Raw genomic sequence first — 19,968 nt, forward strand, 5'->3', positions numbered from 1 at the left:
ATGTTTCCATATTGCTCTTTAAAAACTAGAATAGATTTAATTTCATCTTTCCATTGCTTCTAAGTGAAGTAATAAAATATATTGAGTAGTTACTTGTATTCTCTGGACAGTATAAAGGATAGGGATTTGATAGAAAAAAAAATGTGTGTTGAAAGCTCTGTCCTAGCCCTCCTTAACATTGGTATCTAATCAATTTTCTAGAAATGCTGGAAACGGTTTATCACGCCATGACTAAAAATTAAAGCAGGAAACTCTTTACAACACTGTAAGTTGTAACTTCCAATTAACAATTAAAACCTGACAGCAAAATGGTAGCACCATGGTGCTTTTTTCCTGCTGTTTATCTGACAGATTATCTGGATTACTTTGTGTTTTGCCCTCTCCAGGTTTTTTTGTACAGATTCTTTTTGTGTAGATATTTAAAACAACTAACTAGGTGATGAAAACCTGAGTGCTTTCCTGAAGTTTAACCCAAACAGTGAGGCATTCTGGATATTTGGTTTTGATTTCATTCTCTCTGCCAATTTAGTGTTTCTGAGTACAGGTACTGTCAAAATTCAAAGATGGAAATAAAAAGCAGGTACGGTGGAAATGAGAGTGCATTTGAACTGATCCCTTAACTGAGAGATTCATTTGGAAACCTTTGGTTCCTTAATAATGTGATTTTTAACATGGCTATTTCATCATAGACATTGGTATTTTAGGGTTCAAAAATATCTCCAAGTTAAGCTTTTCCAGGAAGAAAAGCTGAAAAATGAAGTGTTACAGAGTGAACCTGGCTACAGGTTCCATTAGTCATATTTGGGGTCACCAAAACTGTTACAGAGCTAAAGGGGGTTCTTTCACGTGGTGCCTTGGTGTAAAACCCAGCAACTAGTGTTGAGGAAAACAGGTCTTTACTTACAATATTCCAACCTGGGGAGGGCAGTGAGCACTTCAGCTCAGAGCCCTGTTCTCCCATGGGACCCAGCACTTCCCTTGCTCCCCAAAAGGCTAGAAGCCAAAAACATGCCCAGAAGTTCTCCATCCCTTATCTGTCAGCTGTCTCCTTCAGGACCTGGGGTACGATGTCATCAGCCTCCATATAATAGTTCAGGAAAACATGTGCCATGTTGCACTGGATCACGCATGGTTCTCCCTTTGCCCTTTCAAAGCCGCATGGAGTTCTCCTCTGCCCTCCTTGGAAACCACGTGGATCTCCTCTCCTCTCAAAGCTGCATGGAGATCTTCTCTCTTCCTCTCTAAAATGGTTGCTGTCTATTTTAAAATCGCTGACTTTCCTGTGACACAGTGGGCATGGTAACCACTTCTGACCATTCAACAGAACCTTGCGCAGGCCCTGTATGCTCTTTCTGCACCATTCCATGGTCAAAACCCCTCCCGTCTTCTTGGGGCTTTGGAAGAACCAAAGCCATTTGCATAACTGAAACACAAAGCTACTAGCCATAGTCATGCAAAGGCATCTTAAAAGCTGTTCCCTTTTCCCCATATCCCAACCAGCAGGCTCTGAGGATTTCTGGAGACCCCCAACTCTGTAACAGTTGGGCACTAGGCTTAATACCAGATTATCATTTCTGACAGCAGAACATCATAAAAGAATCCTTTTATTTCTTCTTGACTACCCATCCTAAGAGTTAGTAGATGGGTGGGGGGGGGGTCAGTACTACAGAATATTTTTTACTTTTATTTTTATTATTTTATTAGAGAGAGAGGAACAGAGGGAGAAATAGAGACATAGAAACATTTATTGGCTGCCTTTCACATGCGCCCTGATGGGGAACTGAAACTGAAACCTAGACATGTGCCCTGACCAGGAATAGAACCTATGACCGTTTGGTTGGTGGGATGATGCCCAATGTGCTGAACCACTCTGGCTATGGCAGAATATTTTTTAAATTATTTTTAAGTAGGATAGCATTTGATGCTTATCTAACAGTAGTGCTTAAATCACTTATGACATGAAATGGAATAATAATGTATATCTGTTACGGACAAAGTAGCAAGCCAGTGACTCTCAAACCAGTAGGAGATAGTTAACAGATGAATCATGGAAAAGGGGCGAGGAAATAACATTCTGAAGTTCCTCACACATATCTCTGGGATCAAAAGGAGGAACATTGCTTTCACCAAAAACAGAGAAATGGGAAGATGTAGCTAGATAACTTTGCAGATAAGTTGGAGCTAGACCTATAACTAGATTACCCTCAATTAATCACACCAGGAGTTAAGTAGTTAATCGTGTTATATTGTGAACCTGGATTAACCAGTAATGGAGAAATGAGGGAGGGGGAAGGGGAGCTAATGGCATTAGGGAGGGGAGCTAATCACATTAGTATAAAACCAGTTTTCTTTGTCTACTTGGCGCTCACATTCTCCTGGCTGGTGGTGTGCCTGATTCTGCAGACTCATGAGTAAACACCTCGCTTTGCTGCTCAAGTCCTGTGTCCAGGTTTTTATTGTGAGCATTTCTCACAAATCCACATGCTATATGCTACCAAATACTTTTCACTGTTGTACATTAGATTTGTATAAATTGCTCTCCCCTTGTTTGAAAACACATGTTCACAATAGTTTGATACAGTTCCTGAAATAAAACTCCTGCATATTAATTTAATGCTTCTTTGAAGCTACTTCAGTCAAAGAGAAATGAAATCTAGACTATTTCCTCTGTAGCACTATATTTCTAAGGAGGAAAGCCGTGGAAATAAGAGCCTGAATGAGAAATACATCACAAATCTTGCACAATGGCTGTGATGTGGGCAGTGTAGAATTTAGTAACTTCTATAAAAAAAAAGTTATTTTTTAACACGAATCTTGTGTATAATTTCACGGCTGGCAGCAAGGACTAGTGAAATACATAACATTATAAATAATGGACTTATAGGCCTCTCCTTAACAACCATTGTCAGGTACATATTTATCTGGCTTCATGGCTGCAGTGCATGTAATCTAAGTGGTAGCCAGCACTGAAATCACTCTAGAAGGCTTCCTCAATCCATCTATGCATTATACAGTCTCAGTATGAGCCTCAGTCATTTCTAGTAATATCCAACTCTCTCAAAGCTCATCCCTCTGGAGTTCTTAACCTCTACATTTTTTCTTGTCTCTCCCACCTCTGGGCCCCATTTTTATCCCTTCCCTGTTCCTGGGATTTAAGCAGTCACCATCCTTTAGGGCAATTGCTTTCCCTGAATATTTCCTCCCTGTCTAGCCATTACCAGCCAGCTACTCAATAACTTCTCATATTTTTACCTTTCTTAAAACAAAACAAAACAAATAAACAACAAAAAAAAGACGAAATAAAACATTTGTATCTGTTTATCTTTTTTTCTGACTTAAATATATTAATTTATTTCCTAGCATCCTATAAAAGTGCTTGCTCTCCTGAGAAAAGCATGGTGGAGTGATGTCAGCCGAACTAGGTTCTAGCCCAGGCACTTCTCTAAGACTGTTTTCTTGTCTGTAATTGGAGGAAACAGATATCCTACCATATGCAGGTTATTCTAAAAATTAGGCAAGATATCATATACAAAGTACCTGTAATAAAGCCTGGCAGAATTGGCCTCAGGAAACACCATCTATTTTAATATTATTATTATTATTATTATTATTATTATTATTCCACCAACCTTTCAAATGACAACTGGAGGTTCTTCCCATGTGAATACTCATCTTCTTTTTTTTTCTCAGAATTCAGGATAAAATTAATTCAATACACTGTAACACTTAAAAATATTATCCTGTATTGTGGTAAATGACCCTGGTACTGCATTTTGTAGATAGACTAATCCATATTCACTAAGCCTACTTCAGTTGCGTGAAGTGATGGGGCCAGTTCAAGTGCTCTGCTACAGACTATCTTACACATAAGAAACCTCAGGTCCAGGGACAAGAGACAGTGGAGGGATAAACCCAAAGCTGTCTGCATTTCAGATGGTGACCTGAACCCTCTTGGTGACATCAAATTGCAAGGGCAGCCCCTCTGATTTGTTATCTTTGGAGAAAACTCGAAGGGTTTTTGGAGCTACTAAATCCTCCATGTGCCAGGTTTTTCTAGAGAACTGGGATTTGGGGGAAATGTAGCTGCTTCTTTTTTCCTTGGGGCTCTAGCCTCCAATCCATTGGACTCAGCAGAACTAGACAGGTAAGACACCTCTCCTTCCAGGATACTTCAGGACTATCTACAACAGACTCTAGTGAGGAAGAAGTCGCTTCCCAGTGCAGCCACTGTGAAGGTCTTGCAGCTACAAGCTTCCTACATACTATAATGCATAATAAAATATACTAAATCAGTCATTAAGTAAAGGAAATTAAGCTACTGTAGTTTACCTAGCATCTTTCCCAAGAAAATGCCTTGAATTCCTGCAGGGAAGTAATTAAGTTGCTGCTTAAGACAAAAAAGGAAAAAGGACAGCTTCATAAATCTCCCAGTCTTCTGCTGTCATGATTTTATATAACTAGAATTCTCAGAATATTATATACATTCACACTGAAAAGAACTTAAAAGTACTTCCAAGAGTCTTATGTTATCCATTACTTTAAATCTTTCCATCTTCCTGCTTTTATGTAAAAAATCAAGATGTGTAAATACATGATCACCTGAGCTGGCAATGAGAGATAAAAGAATTCTATTTGCAAGCATTGATTTTAATTATCTCTCTACAAAATTCCACACCAAATCTATAAACAGCATCATGGAAGCACCAAGATTTCTTCTTCTGCTGACCTCACATATTACTGGAGAAAGAAATTATCAAATTATTTTTTAATTTTTTCAAAATGAAGGACATAGAAGGAAAAAACAGATTAAATGTTTGGTTGATCATTAAATTAAACACAGAGAATTGTTTTTAAAGATTTCTCTACTGGGCAAGTCTTGCCCAGCAATAAAAAAGGTATTTAATGGGACTGGAATTATATGAAATAATCAAAATGCTATTTTGCAACCTTTGGTTATTTTTCTTGCAAAAATAAAAATAAAAAGCTTCTCTTCATCAAAAAGATATATTCTCTTTTCAGCAATTAAATTTGGGAATAAGGCATATAAACTGGTGTCTTCTGAGTACCTTTAATGGGAATCTAGTGAAGAAGTTGAAAAACTAGCAACACATTTAAAACCAGAAGTGATGAAATACTTAGGGAGTTCAAATTTTGCTATTTTTCAAGAATTATAGCTCTGTCAATAAAGCTAATGGCAGAATTCAGGATAAACAAACAAAAATACAATTATAATTTGAAATTAAGGGGGAAAAACTATGAATACACTCACTTACATGTTAAAAGTCCTCAGATTTGTCTTTATTGAGCAACTATAGGATATAAGACTCTTGATAGGAAAAGAAAAGAGACAATTTTGGTTAGAATTATTAGTACAAAAAGGTGCTGTTAAAATTTGGGGTTTTCTGGGGTGTTTTTGTTTGTTTTCAGGGGTAAACTTTACTGTTTTTCTTTTTTTTTAATTTATTGGGATGACATTGACTAATAAAATTTCATAGGTTTTAGGTGTACAATTTTATAATACATTACCCATATATTGTATTGGGTGTTCACCACCCAAATTCAAGTCTCCTTCCAGCACCATTTATCTGCCACCCCCTTCCCCCGTTTACCCTCTTCCACCTTCCCCCAAATCCCTTTTCCTAGATATGGGTTTTTCTAAACTTCAGGTATTTAAAACCAAACACTATTTATGAAAAGTAGTATGATCCAACAAAAAAAAGTACTTCACTGATATCAGGCGAAGTAGTCCTTTAAAATTTGTTTCTACCATGAGTTACAAAATTACTTTAAGTAAGTTAATTTTAATTTGCTTCCATTTTTATTTTCCTTAAGTTTAAGATAATATCCTTATTTACATGTTACAAAAATTATAAATGTCTCTTATTGCTTTAAAACATACATGTAAATTCAAATTCACTATTTCCATATTTTCTTAAGTTAAAGAAGAGTAAAACTGAAGTTACCGTTTCTCAACTTGTGTGTTTCTAAAACTGCTTTCCTCCAACTACTCTCAAAAAGAAAATAACTATCAAGGGAATTTTTGGTGACATTAGAAGTCTTGAATTTGATTTCAGGAAATAGCACTGGCAGTTTTTCTTCCTTCAACAGTGCTGATGAAAGTGAGATGCTGATCCAGATTTGGGACACAAAATTTAAAAAAAAGAAGAAAAGTTATTTCAGAGATAAATATTCTTTCTAATTTGTTTTCCATAGGCCTAAATGAAAAGTTTACTTATATTAAGTATACAAATACAGAGTCTTGATATTTTAAAGCAAGAAGCCTTTAAGAATATAGCTAAAATATGTAGCAAGAATTTTTCTTTTATATATTTTAATGAATTCATTAAAATTCCAAGGTATAGATGTTTGGCAATATAAAAAAATTAAGTCCAACAGCAAGTTACCATGTACAAGACAAGAAAATGCTTAGGATTCTCTCAAAAATATTATCACTATACACCAAGTGACATTTATCTCTGGGACGCAAGGATGGTTCAATACACAAAAATCAATTAATGTGCTACACCACATAAAATAGGTAGGATAATAACCACATGAGCATCTCAACAGATAAAGAAAAAACATTCGATAAAATTCAACACCCTTTCATGATAAAAAAAATAATTTCAACAAACTAGGAATAGAGAGAAATGATCTCAACATAATAAAAGCTATATATGAAAAGCCCAGAACTAACATCACAGTCAGTGGTGAAAATCCAAAGTTCCTCCTCTAAATTCAGGAACAAAGCAATAATGCCCACTCCTGTTACTTCTATTCAACGTAATACTGCAAGTCCTAGATAGAGAAATTAGGAAAGGGAATAAAAGGCATCCAGATTGGATAGGAAGAAGCAAAACTGTTCCTGTTTATAGAGGACATGATATAAAACACACAAAATGCCCTAGACTCCACCAAAAAAAAAAAAAAAAAAAAAAACAAAAACAAAAAAAAACAAGATGTTAGAACTAATAAAGGAATTCAGTAAAGTTGCAGGATACAAAATCAACAAACCAAAATCACTTGTATTTTTATACATTAACTATCTAAAAAAAAAAAATTAGGAAAGCAAACCAATTGACAACAGCATCATTTTAATAAAATACTTAGGAATACATTTAACTAAGGAAGTGAAAGACTTACACACTGAAAAACAACAAAACATTAATGAAAGACATTAAAGAAGAAACAAATGAAAAGATATTCCATGTTCATAGATTGAAAGACAATACTGTCAAAATATCCATACTACGCAAAATGATCTACAAATTCACTACACTCTTTACCAAAATCCCTGTGGTATTTTTTAAATAGTAAAAACAATTTAAAAATTCACATGGAACCACAAAGAATCCTAGATAGCCAAAATAATTTTGAGAAAGAAGATCAAAGCTGGAGGCATCAAACTTTCTGATTTCAAAATACATTACAAAGTTTAAGTAATTAAAACAACATGATACTGGCATAAAGATAGACATATAAATCAACAGAATAGTACACAGGCTAGAAATAAATCCACATATATATAGTCAACTGATCTTTGACAAAGGTGCCAAGAATTCACAATGGAGGATAGTGTCTTCAACAAATAGGGTTGAGAAAACTAGATATCCACATGCAAAAGAATGAAATTGAACCCTTTTCTTATACTACACACAAAAATAAACTCAAAATGGATTAAAGATGTAAGCCTGAGACCTGAAACTATAAAACTCCTAGAAATAAACACAGGGGAAAAGCTTCATTGCATTGGTTTTGACAATAATTTTATGACTATGACACCGAAAGCACAAGAAACAAAAGGAAAAAAAATAGACACATGGACTACAACAAACTACAGACTTTTTGCATAGCAAAAGACCAAAAAGTGAAAAGGCAGCCTACAAAATGGGAGACAACATCTGCAAATCATATATCTGATAAGGGGTTAATATCCATAATACATAAGGAACTCCTAAAACTTCCTAGTTAAACACACACACACACACACAATTTTAAAAGTGGGCTAAGGACTTGAACAGATCTTTCTCCAAAGAATATATAAAAATGGCTAATGGGCATATGAAAGGATATTCAATGTCACCAACAATCAGGAAAATGCAAACCCAAACCACAATGTGGTATCAACTCACACCTCTTAGAATGGCTATTATTAAAAAATGTTTTAAAAGATAACAGTGTCGGTGAGGATATAGAGAAACTGGAACCCTTACGCACTTCTGGTGGAAATGCAAAATGGTGCAGCCATTATGGAAAACAGTATAGGGGTTCCTCAAAAAATTAAAACTAGAACTGCCATATGATCCAGCAATTCCACTTTTGGGTATTTATCCAAAAGAATTGAAATCAGTATCTCACAGATATTAGCACTCCCATGTTCACTGCTGCTATTTACAATAGCCAAGATGTGGAGAAAACCTAAGGAATAAAAAAATGAGGTATAGATATAAAATGGAATATTATTCAGCCATAAAAAAAGAAGGAAATCCTGATATATAAACATGGATGGGCCTTAAGGGCATTATGTTAAGTGAGCTAACACAGTCACAGAAAGACAATTACTGCATAATCCCACTTGCATGAGCTATCTAAAACAGACTCATAAAAGCATAGACTGGCAGTTGCCAGGGGCCAGCGTAGGAGTTGGGGTTGAATGGGGAGTTGCTCATTGGTGGGTATAAAGATTCAGTGAAGCAAGATGAGTAAGTTTTAGAGATCTGTTATGTGACATTGTTCCTACAGATAGCAATACCATCTTGTACACTGAAAAGTCTTATATTAAGTAGATAAATCTCATGTTGTGTTCTTATCACAATAAAATAAAAAAAAATCAATTATCACCATTATAAAATGCACTCGTGTCTGAAAAAAAAAGATAACTTCTATGCTCTAGGGAAAAACACACATCCTCAGGATAGCCATTACTTTTATTCTAAACATGGACACAGAAAAATAACCATGCATCAGCTTATTTACTACATATTCACTTCAATCATAGATATTAAGTGTCTATTTTTGCGCAAGGCATTACTATACTCTGGAGAGGGTACAACCATGAGCAAGGCTTATATTCATTTTCTCCAATCTTCACAACAAATGGATTACATGTAGCCAGGTTTTGCTATGCTTATTCACTCATACAAAATATTCACTAAGGATTGATTCTGTGGCAGGAATTGCACAAGGCATTGGAGAAACATGATAAACAAAACAGTCCCTGCCCTTGAGGAGCTTAGAGTCCAGTAAACATGGACAAGGGAACAGGTGATGCAGCGTAGTAAGTGCTACAAAGGGAAAACAATACAGTGTCCTAGTAGAAGAAACACTTGTGAAAAGATATGAAATGAGAAACAACATGGTATGTATGCATCCCCATGCATGGGTGCACAGCAAGAAGCAGGAGAAAGAGGAGAATGTGGGAGGAGAAAGGGAAGGTAACAGAAGAGGGAAGGAGGGGGAAGAGGGAAAAGGAGGAGAGGAAAGAAGGGAGACACAAAGTTTGCCTTGGAGATGCAGGGAGTGGCAAGAGGTTAGCATCTCCTAGGAAGCATCTCCATACCTATTGAACCAGCTGTGTCAAATCTAGGAGAGGTCACTTAGCAGACCATGAGAAATAGTATGAGAATAAAGGGGGAAGAGTTTGGACTTGGTGGTGTAATCTTGGGTCTCTGAAATGGCCGTGCTGGAGTTAAAGGTGAGGGTGGGAACCAGACAGTTATGGGCTACAGGAGTTGGTAAAGAGCATTAGGAAATGCAGAGACAGCAAAGAGAGGAGTCACAACCTCAGCACCATGCCAAGGGCCCACATGGGCATCTCCAACGGGACCCACCTAGTCCTCTGCTCTGAGCCACTGTCCTTCCCTGCAGCAGCTCAAAGGCTTACACTGCTTCCCTTGTTCTCCAGGGCTGCCACCACCCTCTCTACACCTGGGTTCATCCCTCCCTCCCAGCAGCAGAGGAAGAAGAGTGACTCATTCTTTCTTTGATACTCTTGAACTCTCTTTATTTCACAGTGTTTATTGCTAAAGACTTGAGAAAACAGGACAATCAGGAAACAACAATAATGAAAATGACAACAAATCTGAACTAAAATAGGGAGCAAATTAAATTTTCAAAGTCTTAAAAGACTACTAGAATCACAATCCAGACTGCGTCCAAAGAACTTATTCTTTCCTTTTCCTTATAAAGGTGAAGATGATCTGACAGCTTTGTTTTTGCTTCAAGGCAGATCCTCTTCTCCCTCTTAAAAGTCTCCCTCCTGGGACAGAAGAAATAATCACAGACTAATTATAAATGCCTCTTGGCGCATTGTATCAAACCAGGTCAAGAGAAAAGTTTCCTAAAACTGAATATTTTGAAAAAGTTCACAAAATAAATACATAAGGGGTCATTATACTATTATCTCTGCATTTTTGTGTATGTTTGAAATTTTCCATAATAAAAAGTTAAGGGGGAAAAGCTCATAGCTGAAAGAATGTACAACTTAAGGAATGTGCTAAAATAATTAAAAAACCAAATGTTTTTGATCTTTTGTTTCCTGAAAACATGGTCAACATCTAATTCTGGTGGAAAGAGAAAAATTAAGGATACTTTATAAAAGACAACAACAACAACAAAAGACTGTTAAAAAACACATGTAGAAAGAGATAATTAAAAAGAATAAAGTACCTATGTTCCAGGGCAGGCCATAAAAAACTCACTCAAAACAAATGCTTTCACAAATTAACAGTAAAGAGACTTAAGATTGAGATAAACTAATCGTTTAAAACAAAGAGCTGTAAAATAATTACTATATTTTCAAAGGCACTCCAAATGGGAGTGCATTTAAATATTTTGTAAAAAAATATTTCAAATATTTTAAAATTATCTTTTTTCACCCAGTCTAGAGCTAGGAGAAAATGTTAATTGTTTTCTATTCATTATTTGTCCACCCATTCATTTATTCATTTAACAAAATATACTGAGTGACAATCATGTCACACAATAAGGATGCAAGAATGAACCAAATCAGATGGGGTCCCTGTTCTCCTGAAACTTAGGTGAGCAAAGCAGACATTAATTAAACAAATGAACAAAGTTTATTTCAGATAAAATACAATGAAAGTAAAGTCAATTCTCATTATTTGTGATAGGTACATTCTATAAAGTTGATGTTAATACTGAATTAGTGAATACTGAACTATTGCTCCACTGAACTCTAACCCAGGGGTCAGCAAAGTATGGTCCCAGGGACAAATCCAAACTGCCACCAGTTTCAGTAAATAGATTTGCATTGGAACACAAACACCCATCTGTTTACATATTTTCTATGGCTTCCTTTGGCCATAGAGCAGAGTAGTTGCAGCAGGAGACAATGGCCCGCAAAGCCTATATATTTACTATTTTTTACTGAAATTTTCTAGTACTTCCTCTAATTTGTTCAACAAGCATCTATTGAGCACTTACTCGGAGTGCAATTTCTCAAATTTAAAATAGTACATATGTAATAGGAACTTGACTTTCTTTCCCAATGGATCTTATCTTGAGGTTCATGTACCCTATTTTGGAGATCATACTCATAAATAATGGAAACTAATGAAGGATTAGACCTAAGATTTTAAAACATTGCTTTATCTTCAGCAGTAGTGAAAGAAAGATGGGAACAGGAGACCAATTAGGAGACTATTGCAATCCAGTAGGTGAATGGTAGTTACAGCCTAAACCCAGAACAAAGGAGATTCTAGAGAGCCAAGTGGATAGAAGTAAATGTAGCAGCATTTAGAGGACCCGGGAGCTATATATGACTGGTGGCATTCACAATGTCAGGAAGGATGAGGAACTTGAAGAGGCTCCAATTGAACAAAGATAAGAGTATAAACATTAATAAGAATATTAACTTCAATGAATTAGAATACAGGAAATGTGAAGAATGCATAAATGTATTGAGATACTATAAAAAACACCCCACTGGTCATCTTTGAAGGGTACTAATCAATTGGATTTGAAACCTACTACATATAAGAATCAAACATTTATCCAAATGAATGATAGGGAGTTTTTCTTCATAGAGTATCAAGATTATAAATGAAGGAATAATAGTATTAAAATATCGTGTTTGCAAACTTTAATTAATAGATCTTGGCAATTGTGACAGTTAATTTTATGTCTATTTAGTTAGGCTCTGGTATCCAGCTATTCAATTAAACACTAATCTGGGTGTTGCTGTGAAGGTGTTTTGTAGATATAGTGAACATCTACAGTCAGTTGACTTTAAGTAAATGAGATTACCTTCAAAAACTTAGGTGAGCTGTATCTAATCAGTTAAAAGGCCTTAAGAATAAAACTGAGTTTTCCCTGACGAAGGAAATTCTACCTCAAAACTTTAGCATCAGCTCCTGCCTGAGAGTGTCCAGCCTGCATGTCCTGCCCTTCAAATTTTGGATTTACCAGCCAGTCCCCACAATTGCATAAGCCAATTCCTTGGAATAAAAATGTATATGTACTAGTTCTGTTTCTAGTATATATAGAGAACCCTGACTGATACAGCAATGATTATCAATGGCAGCTCAGATCAAAAAAGGAGTCAGGACACAAACACTATGTACCTCCCAAAGGGGCAACACCTATTAAGTATTCTTGGGAAAAAAAGTCAAACCTGACTTTGACCAAGCCCTTAGATCTAAGTACTGATTTAGAGGACATGTAGGGGACAAAGGAACATAGTACATGACATCATAGGGATATGATCAGCAAAATCAGAATGTACAACTCTAGACATCTCCTGTATTTTTTATACTGCCCTGTTCTTGCCTTATGGTTTCCACACCTTCAACTCCTTGAATATTATAAATTTAATTTTTCTATTATGTTCTATTATTTTTTAGTTTTGGGATACAAATCTCCCATTTGCTAAATCTGCCAACTTCCCTTCCTTGTGGTTCATTTCCTTAAATAATTTGGAATTTTTGACTGTGAGCTCATCTTTAGAAGTTATCTGTAGGAGTGCAGTGTTCCCTGAACTACAGAAACTTTGCTATACAGAGAGGTTTCTTCATTCATCTCTGTCTGGACCTGGGTTTCAGAGTTGCCAGACCAGTTAGTATGTCAATTTCTTGAAAAGTTATGTGAATTCAGATTTCAGACTTGAGCTATGCTGGGTATGAAGTTCCACTGTCTAGCAGCTGATTCCTTTCCTAGTTCAAGGGATGGCAAGCTTCCTTGCAGGCTTCTCAGACCAATGGAGGGTCGTTGTCGTCGTCGGCAGCCGTCCGTCTCGAGAGACGATGGTGTAGCTTCTTCAGAGTCTATCTGCACCGCCAAGAATGGCTGTGCAGTCCGACTCGGGAGTGACATGGTATCTGTCTCCTCCCGTGTTGAATCGACATCTTGCGATGACGCTGAAGCTACAGAGCCTGGGCAGGGTAATATGGAGGGTCTGCTGTTGCCCATGCAGCAGACCCCCCCTCTCTTCGCAGCTGAAGGGTCCAAGGGAAAGACGGAGTCGATACAGCTTGGGTTCAGGTGCGCCGCAGGAGTTGCCGGTGTTGACTACAACGTCAAACCGCCTTAGGGACTCCGGCTCCGGATTTTCTGTCGGGGTTTACTCCCTTAGCCTTTCCCCTGAAGAGGTATGCCGCAAGGCAGCGGAGGTTTTTTGGAGTCAGAGTTTTCCTTCTCTGATGTACCCTGACTGGAAGATCGAACCAGCGACACTTAGCTCGCAGGCCGACGCTCAATCCACTGAGCTAAACCAGCCAGGGAAACCAATGGAGGGTATTTTTTAGTTATCATCTCAGTGTCAATGAGGCTGGTTGTGTTTTTCAAAGAAGAATGAATTAATAAGTATCTGTTACCACATGTTCTTCTTTCAATGTAATGTTGACATCCCTCCCTCATGAGGTGAAGCCTGTGTGTTTCCCTCCCTGAAACTAACTTCCTCAGTCAATATGATTTCCAAAGCTAGATCATAAAATGTATACAACTTCCTCTGGCTCTCTCTCAGGATACTCACCTTGAAAACCCAGCCACCATTCTGTGAGGAATCTAGGTGGCAGAAGAGGCCACCATGTAAAGGTTACAGCTGACAACCACAGCTCAGGTCTAAGTCCACAGCCAGTATCAAACACCAGACATGGGAGTGAAGGAGCCTGCAGGTGATTCCAGTCCCAAGCCTTCAGATCTGCCATCAGAGGGCCCAGACACGGTGAGGCAGAGCCAAGCTGTCCCTGCTGTGCACTGTCCAAATTCCTGACTCACAGAATCCATGAGCACAATAAATGGTTGTTTTTCACAACTACGTTTTGGAGAAATTTGTGATACAGTCATAGTAACAGGAACAGTACTCCTTTGCGACACCCAGCTTTCACCAGATGATCAACAGTGGCTTCCTATGTGAACATTCCTTCATCTCTGGCACCTGGGCATTTCCTTCTTTTGGTTCCTAGCTCAGCCACATATCTATAAATTACCTTATTATATTTTGCCCACACTGGAAATATAATGGGGCAGAATGGAGTTCCTTTCATGTCAGCTCCCTCTGCCCAGAAGTTTCCAGAATAACTTTTCAAATGAAGACATAAAGACTGAAGAATTTATTTTATGTACAAAGATACTTAGAAATCAAAATAATAATGAACCCTATAGAGTGTATTTGTTAAAGAACAGATAACTTATTGCAGAAAAAATAATACAAATTGTCAATAAAGTTTATCCTCTCTAGTACTCCAATAAAAGCAATATAATGAGCTATGACTTTCAGCAATCAAATGGCAAGGATTTTTTCTTTAATACTCAATGGTGTAAGACAGGATTTAAGGAACTAAGCACTCTCATGAGTTTCAGTATATATATTTTTATAACATTTCCAGAGAGCAATCTAGCAATACATTATGTCCTCATAGTTCTACGTGCTTTTGACTCAGCAATTCCACTTCCAGCAACTTATCCTAAAAGAATAATCATTGATACATATAAATAATTTATCTTCAAGAAGGTCAAATCCTATGTTTTAATCATTAAAAAAGTGGTTGAAAATAACCCTGACATCAAACAGCAGAAGGTAATATTATCTTGAATTTCAGCCTTATTTAAACCAAAAGAATTATCAAGTGAACATCAAGAAAGAAAAACTGTAAGATCATTGAGAAAGTTGATTGCTTATTTATCCACAATGCCAGTCATTGTGCTAGAAGATGAAATACAAAAATGATTAGAATGCGAGCCTACAGTGTATAGGGGAGAACAAAGTAAATGATGGTAGTTCATTAAGATAACTAGTAATGATAAGCCATGCTAGAATTCTGCAGTACAACAGAGCCTTTGCTAACCTAACCGATTGGGCAGGTGAAAGTTTAGCTTTTGTTTTTGAGCAAAAATGTTCAAGCGAAGTCCCACAGGTTTTGATAAGTAGAAATGAACTGTGGCAGAGCAGGCTGAATGCCTACCAGAATTCTTGCTCCTCCAGAGAACAGAGCTGTTCCTAAGTGGCTGTCTCCCTGGAACTGGAATGTGAGAGAATGAAAGATGAACACTTTCTGCAGGAAGATTTTATGAAGCATATCTGCTTTTGCCATACTAATGAATGGATCCTACTACTGATCTCAAGAAGGCTGCCTGCTAACTAGGAACACCAGGTCCTCAAATGACATCACTTTATGTAGACGAGAAAAACACTTGATTCCAGCTGATGCCACTGTCTGTGTGGAGTTTGCATGTTCTCCCCACATCTGCATGAGTTTTCTCTGGGTTCTCCGGGTTCCTCCCACATCCCAAAAAATGTGTACATGAGATGAATGAGGACATACTGGATATGTTAAAACACTAAAATGTTGAGATCTATTTTGTCACTATAGCTAACAATACACTAATATATGCAATTTTTAATTCCCGTGAGTGTATTAGCTTACCTACTCAAATATATTCAATAAGTATGTACTATGTGTACATCAGTGTGCCATGTGCTTGACATATACAAAGATGAACTAAATAGAAATCCTGCCTTCATAGAATTTCCTGCCCAAAATAAAAAAGAGTAGCCACTCATACAGCTGCAATAAATGAAATAACAGCCTTGGGGCAGATATATCCATATACATATTATCATATATGTATATGTACATATATGTATACGACAAGGTCTGTCCAAAAAAATTCCAGCCATTGTTATAATATAGAGAATGGTTTGCACAACATTGATGTAACCTGGTAGCCAATGAGAGTGGATGGGAATGCACAAATGTGAACAATGATGACTTTACCATACTAGTCAGTGGGGGCAGTAGACCCTCTGAGTGAGCATGTGTACTGTGTGGCCATTGCATTCAAAATGACTGAGCAAGTAGAGCAACGAGTCTGCATCAAATTTTGCGTTAAGCTTGAATATTCCTGTGTGGAAACTATTGGGATGATTCAGAAGGCCGCAGCTACAGGCAACTGCTGATTGGCAGCAAGATCACAGGTGTATCTGAATGCTGGCCAAAGCAGTTTGTACTTTCTTCTTTAAGAATTGGGAAGGCACTGTTGACAGGTTAATAGTACAGGGTGCTTAATTTAGAGTAGCAGCAGTGAGAATGCACAATTAACAATTAATTGAATTTAGGAGGTTCAGCAAAGAAAAAGGAGTCAAAAGTGATGGAAGCTATGAACTAGATTGACTAAGAGAATTTATGGAACCATGAATTAAGTTCAGAGAAAATGCTGGCCTGGAGGTGGAAGACAACAAAGAGCTCGATTTTAGATAACATGAGTACAGAATATCCAGGTGGAGATATAACCTGTAGGGGTTGAAGACTACAGGTTTGGTTGGGAGATGAAAATTTAAAGAATTATCTATTTACTTGTGAGAATTAAGGAAAGAGACTGGTTTAAAGTTGCCAAAGAAAACTTGAAAGAAAGAGAAGGAAGGCACAAGGCAGGAAGACAAAGAAAAGGCAACAAAGTGACTGGAGAGGCAGAGGACGGAGAGGAACCAGAATCTAAGGAAGCATTGAACCATGTCCAATTCAACAGAAGTAGAGAAAAGAATTACCAGCAATACTGTTAACACCAAATACACAATCCCATTTAATCCTCAAACAACCCAATGAAAATTCGCAGTTACTGACCAGGAATTCAGACTGGACAAAGAACACAAGCATTGGAGTAAAATGAACTTGGATTCTAATCTTAACTCTGCCCTTTGTAGCTGCATAACCATAGGGCCATGAAGAAAATAATAGTGACTGTGATTCTCATTGAGTCAGTGAAGATTATCTAAAAATGCATGTAAAGTGTTCAGTGCAGTGCTGGACATGTATAAACATTCAGTAAGTGGAAACTATTGTTTTAATTGTTTTTAAATAATGATAAACACAGGTTTTTTCTAAACACAGTCTATTGATGGATATGTCAACTGGTAAAGACTTTTTGGAAGGCAAGATTCCACCAAAATTTTTTTAATATACATACACACATCTGACCCACGATTCTGCTTCAAGGAATTCATTCTGTAGAACTAGTCCCATGTCTAAAAATGTTCATTGTTGCAGTGTTTGTAGTAAGGAAAAGTTGGGACCAATTTTAATGTAAGATGGTTAAACTATAATATATCTATCTATACCATATGAGCACACATCTATATGACACATCTATGAAATATTCAATGCAGACCTAAGTAAAATGATGATAGGCATTTGCTGTATCTTAAGTGAAAAAGGCAATTTCTCAAAATAATCCATATGATTCCATTGATCAAAAAACAAATGAAAGGATAAACACTAAATTAAACTCTAAGAAGTGTTAGCAAGTAGACTAGAAAGCAGAGAGGACTTTCACCTCAAATTCTATATACTTCTGTGCTGTTTGAATGAGAAATAGTGATGTATTATAATGTAATTTCAAAAATGTAAGCACTTAATAGGAAATGTCTAAGTAGTTTTGAAAAAATGCCACTGTCATTGGAGATTTCACTATTAGCAATGTGGGTAAAAAGTCAGTAAGATGATTCCGGTGCTTCAGAGAACACTACCCAGAAAATGGTTGCAACATTGTGTTTGTCTAGCAAGAGGCTCCACAGTCTATGACCCCAGAAAGATTGTAGGGGAAATGACGAGTGCATTTAAACAGATGACGTACATCATACAAATTTTTTCCAGTATTTTTAAGCCCTCATGAAAACAGTAATAAACACAAATTATGGGTAAACCAGAAACCGTACAAAGCAAAATTGACCATGAAAACGGGGCCAGAGCTTTCAAATTAACCTGGTCTCCGTTCTACGCCTGCTCCATCCACATGGAGGAATGCAAGTGCAGGGGCAAAGGGAGACAGTAAATACATTCTCCCCCCTCTTCAGTGAAACCCCCTAGGGTCAGACCTGCGTGTTGTGTCCGCTGGAGGAATGACTGTGGGCGCTGGCTCGTACCAGAAAGGAGAAGTAAATGCAAAAATACAGACCTGGAGGAGGTCCTTCCGGGTTTTACTCCCATCTCTCTGTCCCCACCCCGCCCAACAGCCTAGGTCCGGGTCCTCAGCCCCAACACCGCCTACCCCTCCTTGCACCATCCTGCCCCATGCTCCAGGTCTCCTCGAAGAGTTGGAGTGGCCCACGTGTCTCGCCAGGCTAGTTTCCCTTCCTGGGAGGGGGATCGGCTTCCCTACAATCCCTGGCTGAGCAAGGTCCCTGGGCCGTCCCAGGCCTCCAGCCGCACTCACTGTCCCCGCAGCTCCGCCATAGAGGCAAGGGGCTTCTTCGCCTGCCGGGCCTGTCGCAGTGGCGCCCAGGTCTGAGATTCCTGCAGCGGAGTCAGTGCGGGCAGAGGACAGTGCGCAGCGCGGGAGCCAGCGGCCACGCTCTGAGCAGAGCCCCCAGCCCACGCAAGCTGTTGGCCCGGGCGGGCCGGGCGGCCGCGCGGTTGCTCTGGCGCCACTCTTGGGTCGAACATGCTCCGAGGATGGCAGCCCGGCGACGCTTGGGAGCGCAGCACCCTGCAGGGCCCTGCTGGCAGCTGCTTCCTCGGCTACAGCCCTCCAGCCCAACGCGCATTGGTTGCCAAGAGCCCGGAGCTTCCGGCCCTCTGTGCTGCCCCAGGCCCACAGACCCTCCAGTCCCTTCGGGGAGTTAGGGGACCGCGCCGAGCTGGCGCTTGGGCGGCTAGGAGACACACTCCCTCCTACACCCCCAGGGCTCACTCTAGGTGCCACAGTTCCCTTTGTGGCCACAGCTACAGAAGCTGGGGTGGGAGGGATGGTGCCGAAACAAGGCTAGTGAACTGGAGTCAGTTGTGATACAAGGTCAGAGGAGCACAAAAGGTGCGCCAAACACTACAGGATGGGTGGTGCTCAGTTGGATAAAGCTGGCAATGTGCATTTCTGAGTTGCATTTTTAAGATTCAAACTAGGGTCTCCAGAGTACTGATGAGTCTGGACCTTTCAAACAGCCCAGTAATACCCGACTAGTCCAGTCTTAGGTGAGTTAAACAATCATCCCCGAATTCCCTCCCCACGTCCTCTGGAATTCCATGTTCTATGCTTCCTTTGTATGGCTTCTTTGGTGAAAGCTTAGGATGCCTGCCCTCTCCCTAACACCCTGACTTGCACTGTAGGCTCTTAGCAGATATAACCTTGCTTTCATTTCTTGACCCCGTGATAGGGTTGCAAGTTCAGCCCTGATAACATGGCTTTAGATCTCACAAAATTCTTGAAACTGCTCTCAAGCTCACTTTTCTGTTTTCAATAAGCTTAATACTAACCTTTCCTAGTCTCTTTGATTAAGAAAACCAACTCAAATTAGACCTGGAACCTATACTTAGCCCCACCACTCAGCTGTGTAATCCTGAGGGAGGAAAGTTAACTCATCTAAATAATAGGGACAGTGATATACTTACCTAGATGAATGGGCTGCACAATGAAAACTCATGAACTTAAAGGTGAAAAAGTCTTGGTGCTGCACTCAAAGTGGAGAACTACCAAACTAAAATTATGTGGATTAAGTGCACACACTACACTCAACAA

General features: G+C 38.5%; 1 protein-coding gene across 1 annotated transcript in view; it reads right to left on the minus strand.

Annotated features, from left to right (window-relative positions):
• CUNH8orf89 (chromosome unknown C8orf89 homolog) overlaps nt 1-18,899 on the minus strand; it is a 32,967-nt gene extending 14,068 nt beyond the window's left edge. Inside the window, 2 exon segments of the mRNA XM_090284909.1 lie at nt 5,964-6,127; nt 18,670-18,899. Coding sequence (XP_090141035.1) covers nt 5,964-6,127; nt 18,670-18,899 — 394 coding nt within the window.
• Nucleotides 18,900-19,968: the final 1,069 nt, after the last annotated feature.

The sequence above is a fragment of the Furipterus horrens genome, unplaced genomic scaffold (genome assembly GCF_987537825.1).
Source record: "Furipterus horrens unplaced genomic scaffold, mFurHor1.1.pri manual_scaffold_7, whole genome shotgun sequence".
Lineage (NCBI taxonomy): Eukaryota > Metazoa > Chordata > Mammalia > Chiroptera > Furipteridae > Furipterus > Furipterus horrens.